This window comes from Bolinopsis microptera, chromosome 2 (genome assembly GCF_026151205.1).
Source record: "Bolinopsis microptera isolate Bmic1 chromosome 2, MBARI_Bmic_1.0, whole genome shotgun sequence".
NCBI classification, from domain to species: Eukaryota; Metazoa; Ctenophora; class Tentaculata; order Lobata; family Bolinopsidae; genus Bolinopsis; species Bolinopsis microptera.
Window position 1 is genome coordinate 1,742,633 of NC_087073.1, and position 16,537 is coordinate 1,759,169.

At 39.5% G+C, this 16,537-nt stretch overlaps 2 protein-coding genes across 2 annotated transcripts in view; both read left to right on the plus strand.

The window, feature by feature from the left end:
• The window catches only part of LOC134811129 (uncharacterized), a 43,074-nt gene extending 26,710 nt beyond the window's left edge, over positions 1–16,364 (plus strand). The window contains exons 3-6 of the mRNA XM_063817867.1: positions 12,385–12,461; positions 12,594–12,816; positions 15,413–15,532; positions 15,806–16,364. Of these exons, the coding sequence (XP_063673937.1) occupies positions 12,385–12,461; positions 12,594–12,816; positions 15,413–15,532; positions 15,806–15,937 (552 nt within the window). The 3' untranslated portion in view covers positions 15,938–16,364. The remainder of the gene's footprint in view (positions 1–12,384; positions 12,462–12,593; positions 12,817–15,412; positions 15,533–15,805) is intronic.
• Positions 318–5,152, plus strand: LOC134811353 (uncharacterized). The gene is made up of 10 exons (XM_063818144.1): positions 318–442; positions 580–678; positions 1,921–2,052; positions 2,310–2,394; positions 2,516–2,636; positions 3,198–3,315; positions 3,651–3,798; positions 4,114–4,241; positions 4,467–4,625; positions 4,852–5,152. Exons 1-10 carry the CDS (start codon positions 330–332, stop codon positions 5,003–5,005), a joined length of 1,257 nt encoding a protein of 418 aa, XP_063674214.1. The 5' UTR covers positions 318–329; the 3' UTR covers positions 5,006–5,152.
• Positions 16,365–16,537: the final 173 nt, after the last annotated feature.

The following is a 16,537-nucleotide window of genomic DNA, read 5'->3' on the forward strand; positions in this document are numbered from 1 at the left end:
GTTACTGCTGTTAATTCAGTGCAGCTGCAGGATTCTTACTTCGAAACGACCACCTACCTTATTTTGATATTCATAACTCAGTCATAATGATTTAAAATTTAACTTGATGCTAGGCATCTTTTTACCTCAGTTTCAATTTATGTTGGAACAGCTTCGGACTACTAAAATGCTTTTTGTAGCCAGTATGTTTAAAAGATTTTCATCATAATCTAATCTAATTATCATGTTCTATGTATTCACATCGAAAATTTTGACTTTAGGATGTTGATGGCGAAAAGGAGATTTTGACTTTAGGATGGTAATGACAAAAAGGAGATTTTGACGTTAGGATGGTGATGACGAAAAGGAGATGTGGGCTGCTGCTTGGGAAGCTGATTCATCTAGCTCGGTTAATATCAAGAAAAGCAGTTTACAGTACAATAAGTTATCGCTGTGCAAAAAGGCGAGTATTGTGATTTACAAACTTTTTATTTTGAATTGTCTGACTTTTCCATAATTTAAAGGGCCAAGGTTCGCTTGATCGTGTTTCCTTGTGACAATTTTTAAAAAAAGCTGTTGACATTCTATATTGTATTATAGAGCACCTGTAAAGTACTACTACCAAGGACGTAAGGAATTCGGAGCCTATAATACTCAGATCAACCGTCTCTTAAAATATGGGACAACAGAAATGTACAAGTAAGTAAATTCTGGCAATATATATTATATTCAATTCAATTTAATTCAATATTTTGTTTAAAGGGTTTAAATAACTAAATAATTAAATTAAGTCCAATTTTACACAGCAGACTTACACAATATTTAGGCAACATAACCGGTAACCTACATGATTAGCAACGCTCTCATGCTTAAGAAATGAGTTGTGTATTTGCGGATTAATTTACCATCTTACAATACGAAATGCCTAGTCGAAATGAGTTTATGCCACATCATGTTTTCATCGCTCAACCTAGTATGATTGGGGGTGTCCTGTCCATTTTCGAATCCATGAGCTATTGGAATATTAGTGGACATAGTTTTTGGAAAATTAGTGGCAAGGAGAAGACATGCCTTATTATATATATATATCTATGATATTAGCGAGCCTTAATATTTACATAATTCTTGGAGATATCTAGAGAAATACAAATTGTGGAATAATGATTGTGCCACCACGTCATAGTTAGGGTAAAATATTATTCTTAAAAATTTTAAAATTAAGAAGATTGCTCTATGACTTAAAATTTAAAATTAAGCTAAAGATAACTAATTTTTAATAGTTGGTTACAGTTTATGACAGTACTGGCATGACCAATGTTATTGTGGCTGGTAAAAGGACCCAGGTCCCAGTTGCCTGTTACCGAACCCCTGGGGACTACAATGTGATAGGATCAGGCCAGAATAACCAGATGTTTCTATGTAGAGCAATTTATTTCTTTCGGAGCTATGGTTACGTGGTATAGCTGGTGGTCATGTTTATCCTTGTGTGCTAATAATCCATCCAGATGCTTAGTGATGTGAGTAAATCATGCCCTTCTACGATATATAACGTTTAACTATAAATTTGTTTTTACCACAGAAACTGTGGCACTAAGGTCAAGAATTAAAAATGTTTACTCTCATTGATCATAGTTAAAGCGTGTTTTTTCCCCAGCACTACTACACAACAAAAACCTGTCGGCCCACCAAGGAAACACGGTCGCAGAACAAAGAGCCCAATTGTGCTCCTCTATTCTGCGATCGTGTGTATTTACTATAAACTAGCTAAATGCAGTTAGTAAAATTTATACTATGTATAATGTAGTATAATGATATTATACAAGGATCAGTGATCTCATAACTTGATTAAATAGTAATATCCGCTAATTTCCTTGTCCATTTTTAAATCGATAAGCCAGAGATTTTGATCCATCGATAGATTTTAATGATGATGCCCGGCAGGAGTCAATTTGGTATGACGAGATCAGAGTATCATTCACTTTTCATGAAAGTTCGACCGCTTCTAGAACCAAAGAAGTTCAACCGGAAAAGTACGTCAATCTCAGCTAGAGAGCAGCTCATTTTAACCCTAAGGTTGGACAGGACAATATAGGGTAGAATCTTGGATGAATATTTATAAATGACGGAATTATCTCTGTCGTCAATCGTTATGAGAAATTTCTCAACTTTTCAGTTGTTTGAACTTTAAATTTCTGTAGAGAGATGAAAAGTCGAATTATTTCTTATCTACATTCAATACTACATTATATATATATATATATATATATAAGAGTTATAATGTAAATGTGGAATATCACTTTTTACATCACTAATTGAAGTTAACACCACAGCTACCTGAAGTCTGGGTGTGCGCAAGGGTATCTGGCGAACCAGTTTGTACTATCCCGGTGCAGAGTGTGTAGGATAATAAAGAAGGTTGGTGCGCTTAGTTGCTTATTCTATAGATTCATTGAGCCACTGACACTTTGAGTTTACTTATCATCAGGTATACCTCAGGAACAGAAGTCTATTATATCAAGTAAAAATTGTATTTCAGGTGACAACGGCCATCTCTGTCTGCCTGGCTGAACACGCAGATTTTCGTCCACGGTCGACTGAATGTTGGAAAAAAATTGCTCAGAGATTCCATGAAAGATGGCAGCTGCCGCACTGCATTGGTAATGAAAAAGTCTGACTGAACGGTGGGGAGGCATCTTGGGATGGGGAGGGGGGAGGCGATCTATTGACGTTGATATATATATATATAATTATCTTTGATTGGACGCCGGGAGCTGAGGGTCTCGAGTTGGTGAATCATGGAAATTGATGCTATAGCGTTTCCTTAAAGAAGAGAGGAATAGAGTGAGATCAAACGATATTTGTTGCAGTTTGAAGATCATTGCTCATATTATGCAATTCTACAGTAACTATGGGAAGTTTTCAATCTTGACTTCCCGAAACGACCATTTTTCAAACTTCAAATGCTCTCCTCGTACAGTTTTTATTGGATCATTCTGAAAGCAGGCAAAAACTATACGCCACAGGGTGGCATTTCACACACAGAAATCCGAAACTTAGCCTAGTTAAGGTTCGCCACAGTTTCAAAAATTCACGAATTAAATTTCGATGTTTTTGAGTAGCATAAATTTTAGGAGTATGATTTAAACATTCAGAGCCGACCAATTTTATTATCCTCGTCTGTCCTGAGACAGAAGAGGCATTTACACATGTCATTTCAGGGGCAGTGGACGGCAAGCATTGCTTCATTACAAAATTTGGGAAAACTGGAAGTTACACGATTAATTATCACGGATGGCCGTCTGTTATTCTCCTCGCAGTGTGTGACGCTGATTATATGTAAGTGCTATTTTCACATGTCATCTTTAAAAAAATGGTTCAACTTAAATGCTAGTGTAGTGAAGAACATTGTCACTTCTCCTCTTCAACCAAGATTATGTAGCCAGATTCCTACTAACTTATTGAAATGAGATATGTAATCTTAAAACAATATCATATGTACCGCTCATGAATATCGTTTTTTGCATGCTTTCAATAAAAATTGCTGCATTCTGCAAAAAACAGGAATGGGTAGATTGGAGTTAAAACTTGCGAGGATTGCGGGCGATCTATGAGAGATGTAAGTTAAATGCTAACATCATTCTCTAACTTCTTTACTACAATTACTTATTCAGAATCCGTCATTTTAACGTTGGAAGCTTTGGCGGTCGATCAGACGGAGGAATCTGGTCAGAGGACAGACTGGGACGAGGACTGGCCTCCGGAGAATTCCTAGAACGGGGTTTTATACCTGCTGCTGAGATTCTGCCGAATGATGATCAGGTAAGAACTGATGATAATATGCGAACACTCGTGAATACCAAATGCTCGAGGCTTCATTAACTCAGTAAATACTTTACCCGGAATCCCAGCCCTTGAACATGATTACCGTTTTAACAATGGAACAGGGTGTGTTCATAGAAAGATTTAATTTAACCCCGCTTTCGGACTTTGATGGGGGGCCTTGATTGGAGAGTGGTTCTGGGCGCTAAAAACAGCGCCATTGGTCTGCATCCTTTAGGACATAAAAATATGAGCTTATATGTTATCTAGGCTGTAAGATACTTAATTAATATAATGTTTACGTCTTCTTTTCAGGAGCGACTTGGTAGAGTCAATTACTACATTGTCGGTGACGATGCCTTTCCCCTTCATGCTCATTGTATGAAGCCGTACAGGGGGAAGGTGTCAAAATCTCAGCGGATGACAAACTATAGGTTATCCAGGTACTGGAACGTCACGAATTAAATAAATAAATAAATTGTAGCCTCGACAATTCAGAAAACTACATCTAATTAGATTAGACAGTCATGATTGTTTTTGTATGAATTGATCAAGAATTACCGTTTGTGCTCTTTGAGCTGTTTTCCTGTATTTTCCTGTAAAGTGATCATCGCAAAACTGAAAACTTTTGTAGAACCTTATGTAGATTGAATTGTACACTGTTTCAGAGGCAGGATGGTCATAGAGTGCGTCTTCGGACACCTATCAAGGAAATGGAAGATCCTGAGTCACCTGACCACAAATGAGGAGGTGACTAGGCTGATTCTGAAAAGCTGTGTGCATCTGCACAATTTCTTGCGGATATCACGCTTGGACGACGCAGACGAGTAAGTAAGATTCAGTCTCCTCCTCATGACTCGAATTTGTTAAAACTGGGTCAGTTATTTAGTGAAGAATGTTTACCGTTAAATTGTGGCTGTTGTCTGTGACATCGTTTCCAAGTGGGGAACATGGTTTATTTTTAATTAATTTTATCATAAGAACAGGTCCAGCTAGTCCAGCTTTATTATTAATTGTATATGATGCAGAGTCTGTGAAAACTGTTCATTTCAGGCTGGAACTGATTGAAAACCCTCCTTCGGAGCTCTTCGGACGCAGCTTGTCCCTCGACGATTCTCCTAACCATCTTGTGGATTCTGGGGAGAGGACAAGGACAAGATTGCACTATTATTTTAATTATGTCAACCCGATTGAGATCCAGAGATAAGTTATGGCTTCCCATCTTAGACCACAACTCAGCTCTTTATCTGCATAAAAGAAACACCACCCGCCAGATTAAATTCACTTAAATTCCATCATTTGTATTAGGTCAATGAAACTGCATACATAACAAGCTTAGACATTTCCTCGAATACACCTGGAAAAAAAATGGATGTATACTTTTGGAAGTACATAGAATCTCCTGGGAGACCCTATAAAAAATCTTCGCATTTTTCTATTGGCGTTTTTATAAAACCTGATAAATAGAGCTCCTGATCAACGATACTCATCGTTTTAGCATCCAATCCTCTCAGAATGGTAAGAATTTGAATTTTAGAGTTGCTTTTAAAGGGTTCTAAAACTTAACTCACTTCAAATTTAAGCAAATATATGGCCTGATATGTGCTCAGTATTTTGTTACACGTGTAATTGTATTTGTAACACGTGTATTTTTAAAGATTGGTAATTTTACACTTGTAATTATTTTTGTAATACGTGCATGTATTGTTTTGACTAACACGTGTACTTTTCTAGAACGTGTTTTTTAAATGTCCTCCGCAAGTGACAAGCAGTCCACACGGCCAATGTTGCGTGAACTGCTGTCTGCTACGGTGATCTTATTCACACAAAAGGAATAAACTAAGAATAATGTTCATTTATTTATCATACTGTGCTATGTTTTCACGTATTTGGTTTAATATCTTTATCTGCCTAAAAGAATTGTGTTATCATTAAGTCATCAAGCTTCGTAAACTCTACATTTTCAATAGCTGTGGGTTAAACAAGTTTCGCCATATTTCAGTCACCGTTAATCTTGTTATCATTATATCTGGTGTTTTTTTAACCGAACCAATGCATCATATTCCAGTCCCGCCAAATTGTGGCAAATACTGGCAAATTTTTAAAAATTTTCTAATTTGCCGCAGACGCGATTACTGAAACCTTATGAAAGCTTTCGGCGCGGCTGACATTGTCATGCTTTCAGGCGCGCGACGTTTCAGGCGCGCGACGTTTCAGGCGCGCTACGTTTCAATTTCACTCGTAGGTGGGCACACCACTGTAATTATAGTCTAAAACAATTTATTGCGCTGGTCTGTGAATTGTACTGGTTGGTAAAATAGCCAAGAGCTTGCTGAAACCATGCAAACGCCCCCGTAGGTATAGTGGTTGTATGTGAAGACATGTACCACGAGATCAAGTTCAACAATAATCTCACGAAAAGAGAGATAAAACATACCAATACCATTATCAATGACACTGGCTGAATCAAATTATTATATGGCCATTTGTATGTCAAACAATACGAAAAAATAAAAGTTTGGCAAGGAATAAGTTTTGGGCCAGCAAGTTGCAAGTGCGAATTGGTAATCAGAACTAATGGTGCAAATAATCATACGATAATTGATATGGTATAGTCGGTTAAATTGATCGACTACAGTATATATGATATAGTACATGACAGTAATTTTGTATCAAGACACTTATACATATTACTTCGAAGTATTCCAACAGCTACATTGTTACACACGTGCAACCAGCCAATTGCAGGAAGCCGAAGGATTTATTTTGGCCAGTGACTGTTAAACTTAAAGTAGTGTGTACCATACTTACTTCGCCCGAGACTGCTGCAATGTGCAGCTCCTCATTTAACCCTCACACCCGATTTCCCGAGTATTCGGCTGAGTATACCGGGGGGCTGCATAGACCACTCAGGATCCTTAGCTGAACGTCAACGACGCTTACCCCACAACCAGGCAGACAGTGGGATTCGAACTCGCAACCTCGCGGTTGCAAAGCTGGTGTTCTAACCAACTGCGCTACCTCTCCGTTGCGAGAAAGGAGCCTTCCCCTCATTTCCAAATATAGTCATTTGTGACGTCATAACCATAGTAACGCCATAACCATAGTAACGCCTAGCGATACATAATAGCGACGCGCATGTTATTTTGATATTCGTTTGTTTTATTTGCTGCGCGGTGTAAATATTTATTTTGACCAGTTATTTAGTCATAACTTTTTATAGGAACCTGCGCTAGGTTTCGCTTTTCTTGCGACATCCGATTTGGCGTTTTTCCTATCGGATGGTATATAATTTGGCCACAGCGCAAATATCGCACGATAATCTTATTCCTATGAACAGCTTGAGCCGGGGAGATCTAATCTTGTATGAGTTTTGAGTTTGAATTGATAACACTTATTATATATATTATTTTTTGAGTAAACATTGGCTGGTACTTCGGGCCGGTCCCCAACAAAAAAAAAAAAAAAAATACATGGCTTATATCAAACAGGGCAATTGCTACGACAAAATTAACCGGACAAATGTAACCGTCGAGACAATTTCTGGAACTGGTCCAAGTAATGTAAGAGTTTAAGTAATGTAAGCAGTGTGCTGGAGTTTTGCCAGCGCCTGCAGTAAGACCGATACGTAGATCAAGTGTATTTACAGTTCTTACGTTAAGCCATAGGTCACGTGACATTTTTTACCAATGCGCGTCGTAGTAGTTAGTCACGTGATACACGTCATCAAAACACGTGACAGTGCGCGGTTGAAATTCTCATGGAATATCAAAACAAAACAAATCTTGTTGAGCCAAATTAGCGGGGCGGGATTATAGAAGCTGTGCCGGGGTTATCTATTCAGCGGGAAAAAACTAACAGCGGGAGCCGGGATTATCAGAATCTATCTAGCGGGAGCCGGGATTATCAGAATCTTATTCTAACCCGGAGGGGTTTATAAAACAGCTTTTAGTCTTACTAATACTATACTTTGAGTGTTTTGTTTTCACATTTAATGTGCAGCTGTGACTTGCTTTCAGTTGATTCGCATTGTACTCAAAAGCCAATTTCATCAAACAACATTGGCGACATACATTTTGTGCTTCAACTTCAAGTTTGACATAAACAGAAATATTTGTTGTTTGAATTCTGAATGTCTCGCATAGTCGCATTGTCTATTTGTTATCAGCGGTGAGGAACGTTGTTTGCAGTCGAGCAGTCGTGTGGTGTCTGGACATGCTGCTGGTGTCACTGTCACCCTCCAACACGTGCCACTATAACCACTCACTACTGAATCAACCACCGGCTTTACGCAAAAATACTTTTTAAAAGATTTTAAATATAAACGTGCTGCATGTTGTCACTAGTGACATGACAACCACTGTCATCTGTCATCATTACCACAACTAAGAACATTTTATGGTGGACACTAAAACTCAAATAACTAACAGGATGTTGAAACGAGAATCAAAATAATAAGAAGTCTAAAAAAGTGAGAAAGACTTCAGTAGTGAGTGGTTACTACGGCTTAAAGTCGTAATAACCACTCACTACTGAAGTAGCTATGCAAAATGGTGTTAATGTTATTATTTGAGCGATCAAAAGGCCAAAGAGAGGCCGCCAAAAGGCCACCTAAAGCTATTTCGTTTGCAAAACATATTTTGTTTTAGAAAGGTAGTGATAAATGTCAACGAACGTCAGTCCTACCCAGACTCTTAGTACACGCTTCAGTCCTACTAAGGGGTCGTTCACATATTACGTAATCAATATTTCGGCAATTTTTACCCCCCTCTCCGTAATCAACCTTTATCAAGACCGAACCCCCCCTATATTACGTAATCAAGGTTTGACCCCCCCCCCCCCGTAATCAAGACCCAACCCCCCTCCTATATTACGTAATCAAGATTAGACACCCCCCCCCCCCATTTTTGAGTTAAACTTTGATGTATAGATACAAGAAATACACATTATTCATTGCTGTCTGAGACTTGAGAAAATTTTGATTACATAATTAACGAAAATTGTCCAATCGGTATTTCGAAAATCGGTAAAAAATTAAAATTTTGATTACGTAATCAACGACCAAAACCCCCCCCCCCCCCCCGTAATCAACCGTAAGCATTTGAAACCCCCCCTCGGCTGATTACGTATTATGTGAACGACCCCTAAGACTCTTAGTACACGCTTCTTTTCTTCGTCATTCCTTTTACTGGGCAGTTTCTTTTGTTTGAAATTTATTTAAAAGTTAAACAATTCAAATGTCTGCGTATTGTATTAATATATCAAAACACATATTGAAGACGTAGGTCCACTAAAAACATCTCAGCAGATACACTCTCGCGATCTTGCGGCATTCTATCTATTTTTACACCCCCACTCCCAGGGCGTTGTCTAATATTCACAGTGTTCTGGTTGTGTTGTTTAGTTTAACACATGACTTTTCACCTCTAGTCTTAGTTTTTTGAAATTCACTCAGTTTTACCCAACACCTCATAATATTAATTAATACCTCATAATTGTTCCATTTAATTATTCCACAACACCTCATAATATGCCGACAGTTTATCCTCCCGGCGACCTCGTATCCTCGATTTGATTAATGATCTTTTATTTATTTAATTAAGTATCAGCTGTTGTAGATTTTTGAGACAACTTGATTAATGACTAGGGACATTCTGAGATATTCACTAGAAATATACACATACTTTATGAGATATTTACTAGAAATATACACATACTTTATGAGATATTCACTAGAAATATACACATACTTTATGAGATATTAGCTAGGACTGAATAATTAGCCTGCTTGTTCTATAACCGTGAGATAGATGGGCGTTGCTCGTCATTGTTACCATGGTTACCCATGTCATTGTTACAATTCTTAAGATATTTGGTAGCGATCTGTAAGGAGAAGATATCAAAGTATTAGTATCACCTCAGATCAGCTTAATTTAAATACTACTACTACTACTACTAGTAGTGGTAAATAGTACTTATCACAAATATATACCAGTGGGTAGTTTGTTCCTTTGTAAAATCTCTTGTTTAACCATGGTAGCGGATTTTTTGTTTGCACACCTCCATTCTGCATTCGTTCGATTTCTTGAGCTTTCTAAGTAAGCTCGATATAGGAAGATATAATGTAAATAAGTGGCTCTCAGGCTCAACAAGTAGTAATAGCTCCGCGACGTTTGATGAACATATTGGTGGTCAATGGTGATGTGAATTGGGGTGGAGGGGGGGGGGGGTCTGTATGACTAGGATTTGTAGTTAGAACCTCCGTCTGGTCACTGTAAAGATAATACCACTAGTAACTAGTAACTAGTAACTAGTAACTAGTAACTAGTAACTAGTAACTAGTAACTAGTAACTAGTAACTAGTAACTAGTAACTAGTAACTAGTAACTAGTAACTAGTAACAAGTAGCTAGTAACTACTACTCTACCACTACTAATCAAGCACGGAATTTACTTTTATGAGCATTTCAAGCAGTCCATCACTAGATTAAAAGTTAACATGCAATGGTTGTGTTTGTCAGTGTTGAGACTTGAGTCTATGTAAGATATGGTATGAGTTTAGAATTCGTCCGTTCGAACACGCCAGTTTTACGATTCTTTATTCTATTATCAGACTATATATTATACTATCTTGTTTAATTCCATTGAATATTCATTATTAAATATAATAAATAGCAAGCACACTTTTGATAACAAGACACAAGTACTTGTTAAGTAGAAGCTACTGTACTTTTAATGTAAACTAATGTCACAGCAGCACATGGCATTGAATTATTGTGTTTGATTATTGGTTGCTAACGTACTGATCAGCAGAAATATAGCAGCTTTACACTATTTTACACAATACACATCCCAGGTCCTAGTCACACAAACACCATTTATTTGGAAGTTGTAATCTAATGACACTCGTTATCGTATTATGAGTGACGTTAAATGCTAATAACCCTCGTCGCTAAATACACAGAGCTCTTACTAGGGTCATTACAATTGCCATCAACATTTCTCGGATAAATAGCGAAAGCAGCTCCCCCTCCTCCTACTCTACCTCCTCCTTCTCCCCCCTCCTCCTACTCCCCCTCCTCCTACTCCCCATCCTCCTACTCCCCTCCTCATACTCTACCTCCTCCAACTCCCCCTCCTCCTACTCCCCCTCCTCCTACTCCCCCTCCTCCTCCTCCTCCTCCTCCTTCTCCCATCTCCTCCTACTCCCCCTCCTCCTACTCCTCCTAATCCCACTCCACATCCTCCTACTCCCCCTCCTCCAACTCCCATCTCATCCTAATTCCACCTCCTACTCCCCCTCCTCCTAATCCCCCCTCCTCCTACTCCCCCTCCTCCTACTCCCCCTCCTCCTACTCCCCTCTCCTACCCCACCTCCTCCTACTCCCCCCTCCTCCTACTCCCCTCTCCTACCCCCACCTCCTCCTACTCCCCCCTCCTCCTCCTCCTCCTCCTCCTCCTACTCCCCCTCCTCCTACTCCCCTCTCCTACCCCACCTCCTCCTACTCCCCCTCCTCCTCCTCCTCCTCCTCCTACTCCCCCTCCTCCTACTCCCCTCTCCTACCCCACCTCCTCCTACTCCCCCCTCCTCCTCCTCCTCCTACTCCCCCTCCTCTTACTCCCCTCTCCTACCCCCACCTCCTACTCCCCCCTCCTCCTCCTCCTCCTCCTCCTACTCCCCCTCCTCCTACTCCCCTCTCCTACTCCCACCTCCTCCTCCTCCTCCTCCTCCTACTCCCCCTCCTCCTACTCCCCTCTCCTACTCCCCCCTCCTCCTACTCCCCCCCCTCCTCCTACTCCCCCTCCTCCTACTCCCTCTCCTCCTACTCCCCTCTCCTACCCCACCTCCTCCTACTCCCCCCTCCTCCTACTCCCCTCTCCTACCCCCACCTCCTCCTACTCCCCCCTCCTCCTCCTCCTCCTCCTCCTCCTACTCCCCCTCCTCCTACTCCCCTCTCCTACCCCACCTCCTCCTACTCCCCCTCCTCCTCCTCCTCCTCCTCCTACTCCCCCTCCTCCTACTCCCCTCTCCTACCCCACCTCCTCCTACTCCCCCCTCCTCCTCCTCCTCCTACTCCCCCTCCTCTTACTCCCCTCTCCTACCCCCACCTCCTACTCCCCCCTCCTCCTCCTCCTCCTCCTCCTACTCCCCCTCCTCCTACTCCCCTCTCCTACTCCCACCTCCTCCTCCTCCTCCTCCTCCTACTCCCCCTCCTCCTACTCCCCTCTCCTACTCCCCCCTCCTCCTACTCCCCCTCCTCCTCCTCCTCCTCCTCCTCCTACTCCCCCTCCTCCTACTCCCCTCTCCTACCCCCCATCCTCATACTCTCCCCTCCTCCTACTCCTCCTCCTCCTACTCCCCCTCCTTCTACTCCCCTCTCCTACCCCCACCTTCTCCTACTCCCCCTCCTCCTACTCCCACCTCCTCCTACTCCCCCTCCTCCTCCTCCTCCTCCTCCTACTCCCCCTCCTCCTACTCCCCTCTCCTACCCCCCATCCTCATACTCTCCCTTCCTCCTACTCCCCCCTCCTCCTACTCCCACCTCCCCCACATGATATTATATTGTAATACACCTCAATATCCCAGGAGAATATGACTCTACAGAAGAGTTCATCAAATAACGGGGTGGACGACAACAGCCGGGCTCTAGCTGCCGAGATCAGGTTTGTTCTGCCGAGATCAGATTTGTTTAAATTTCCAGAACAACTATAACCAAACTGCTGCAAATCTGCCTCAAGGGAATCGTTAAAGCTTATCTACCATTGAAACAAACTTCAAACGATCTCTATTCACAGGAAAGCACAGGACCCCTTCAATTTCGAGTCAGTGCGACTGTTCCAGCGAGTGTTCGACAGCGAGTGCCTGGACGATGAGCGAGTGCTGACATTTAACGCTGCTGTTGCACTCCTCACCAAGCTGGACTTCAAGTTTTACGGAGACGCCAAGTACCCGCTGTCTCATTACCTCCGGGAAATTGTGGGATCATGTGCTACTGTTACCTTCCCTAACTTCGTTCAGGTAAACATGTGCTACTGTTACCTTCCCTAACTTTGTTCAGGTAAACATGTGCTACTGTTACCTTCCCTAACTTCGTTCAGGTAAACATGTGCTACTGTTACCTTCCCTAACTTCGTTCAGGTAAACATGTGCTACTGTTACCTTCCCTAACTTCGTTCAGGTAAACATATGTTAATGTTACCTTCCCTAACTTTGTTCAGGTAAACATGTGCTACTGTTACCTTCCCTAACTTCGTTCAGGTAAACATGTGCTACTGTTACCTTCCCTAACTTCGTTCAGGTAAACATGTGCTACTGTTACCTTCCCTAACTTCGTTCAGGTAAACATGTGCTACTGTTACCTTCCCTAACTTCGTTCAGGTAAACATGTGCTACTGTTACCTTCCCTAACTTCGTTCAGGTAAACATGTGCTACTGTTACCTTCCCTAACTTCGTTCAGGTAAACATATACAACTGTTACCTTCCCTAACTTCGTTCAGGTAAACATGTGCTACTGTTACCTTCCCTAACTTCGTTCAGGTAAACATATACAACTGTTACCTTCCCTAACTTCGTTCAGGTAAACATGTACAACTGTTACCTTCCCTAACTTTGTTCAGGTAAACATGTGCTACTGTTACCTTCCCTAACTTTGTTCAGGTAAACATGTACAACTGTTACCTTCCCTAACTTCGTTCAGGTAAACATGTACAACTGTTACCTTCCCTAACTTCGTTCAGGTAAACATGTGCTACTGTTACCTTCCCTAACTTTGTTCAGGTAAACATGTGCTACTGTTACCTTCCCTAACTTTGTTCAGGTAAACATGTACTACTGTTACCTTCCCTAACTTCGTTCAGGTAAACATGTGCTACTGTTACCTTCCCTAACTTCGTTCAGGTAAACATGTGCTACTGTTACCTTCCCTAACTTTGTTCAGGTAAACATGTACTACTGTTACCTTCCCTAACTTCGTTCAGGTAAACATATACAACTGTTACCTTCCCTAACTTCGTTCAGGTAAACATGTACTACTGTTACCTTCCCTAACTTCGTTCAGGTAAACATATACAACTGTTACCTTCCCTAACTTTGTTCAGGTAAACATGTGCAACTGTTACCTTCCCTAACTTTGTTCAGGTAAACATGTATTACTGTTACCTTCCCTAACTTTGTTCAGGTAAACATGTACAACTGTTACCTTCCCTAACTTCGTTCAGGTAAACATATGCGCATGTGAACGTAAACATCATTGTGGTTGTACTGAGTAATATGACTCTGCTAAATAATAATATGACTATGCTAAATAATAATATGAGTATGACTATGCTAGATAATAATATGACTAATGACTATGCTAGATAATAATATGACTAATGACTATGCTAGATAATAATATGACTATGCTAGATAATAATATGACTAATGACTATGCTAGATAATAATATGACTAATGACTATGCTAGATAATAATATGACTATGCTAGATAATAATATGACTATGCTAGATAATAATATGACTAATGACTATGCTAGATAATAATATGACTATGCTAGATAATAATATGACTAATGACTATGCTAGATAATAATATGACTATGCTAGATAATAATATGACTAATGACTATGCTAGATAATAATATGACTAATGACTATGCTAGATAATAATATGACTAATGACTATGCTAGATAATAATATGACTATGCTAGATAATAATATGACTAATGACTATGCTAGATAATAATATGACTATGCTAGATAATAATATGACTAATGACTATGCTAGCTAATAATATGACTAATGACTATGCTAGATAATAATATGACTAATGACTATGCTAGATAATAATATGACTAATGACTATGCAAGATAATAATATGACTAATGACTATGCTAAATAATAATATGACTAATGACTATGCTAGATAATAATATGACTAATGACTATGCTAGATAATAATATGACTAATGACTATGCTAGATAATAATATGATTAATGACTAGGCTAGATAATAATATGACTAATGACTATGCTAGATAATAATATGACTAATGACTATGCTAGATAATAATATGACTAATGACTATGCTAGATAATAATATGACTGATGACTATGCTAGATAATAATATGACTAATGACTATGCTAGATAATAATATGACTAATGACTATGCTAGATAATAATATGACTATGCTAGATAATAATATGACTAATGACTATGCTAGATAATAATATGACTGATGACTATGCTAGATAATAATATGACTAATGACTATGCTAGATAATAATATGACTAATGACTATGCTAGATAATAATATGACTATGCTAGATAATAATATGACTAATGACTATGCTAAATAATAATATGACTAATGACTATGCTAGATAATAATATGACTAATGACTATGCTAGATAACAATATGACTAATGACTATGCTAGATAATAATATGACTAATGACTATGCTAGTTAATAATATGACTAATGACCATGCAAGATAATAATATGACTAATGACTATGCTAGATAATAATATGACTAATGACTATGCTAGATAATAATATGGCTAATGACTATGCTAGATAATAATATGACTAAGTACCTTCCATCAGGCTGTATCAATTTCAATAAGTAAACCAATCCCTCTCGGTTACAAAGAAGGATTTGAAGACATGGATTTGGATCACAATGGAAAGCTTGATGCCAAAGAAGTCTTCAATATGATGAAAAAGGTAAGCAGGTCTTGGAAAGCAGATTTTATTGTGTTGTACGAAATTTGTCAAATGAAGCTTGTTGTTTTGGCAATATTATGAATATGCGTTTATCTAGAGATAATATTTATAATAATTATAATATTAAGATAATATTTATTATTGTTTAGTCCTGTGCCCTGACCAAGAAGTTAAATTGCCTGTTTCTCCGGGCCAGCTACTCATTATTAACGGCTTGGTGAACCCCGGTAGTTTCACGTTTACGTAACCATGGTGACAAAACATATTTACCAGATATCGGACAGCTGTTACTCGTGGGCAGATGTGGAGGATTTCCTAGAGAGTACAGACATGGACCACGATGGCAAGATGGACTACGCGGAAATGCTCAAAGCTTTCTACTTTTCCCAGACAATTTCTTTCTGAGCCACGGACGAGCTAATGACAGTGTGATTTTAGCGTGTGAACAGTACAGTGCAGGTGACTTGGCAGATTGCCATGCCAGGTGACTTGTCCTACTTGACGTATAAGTACAGGGCACATTGCCAAGAGAATAGTTATTCAAAGACACGGTCAAAGGGGGCGCTGCAATTCAGTGAATTATACTTTTGGACAAAACTTGAAATTATTGACCTAAATATTTTTGGGAAGTGAAACATTTTTTAGAAGTATGGCTTGGAAAGCTGTAGAGATATCAACTTGCTGGTTGCTAAGAGTCGTTATGGTGGTTACTAAGGGTCGTTATGGCGATATTGATTGAGTACAATATGCTCTTAAATATGTTACCTCCAAGTCTCTGCTGAATATACATTTATTTTCTTTTACATTTGAATTTTGTGTTTTGAAACGCTGAGTTCTATGGTCTCACTTTTATTAAATATAATGTAACTTATCAGTCTAATTTAGTAGGCACTAAAATCTCTTCTATGGTTGCAATGAAAATTCGAAGAAATTCCGGTTGCCCTTTTTCGAATATGAAAATGTGTGCTGACCTAAAGTTTTGCAGTTATTCGTTCTAACGCGGGG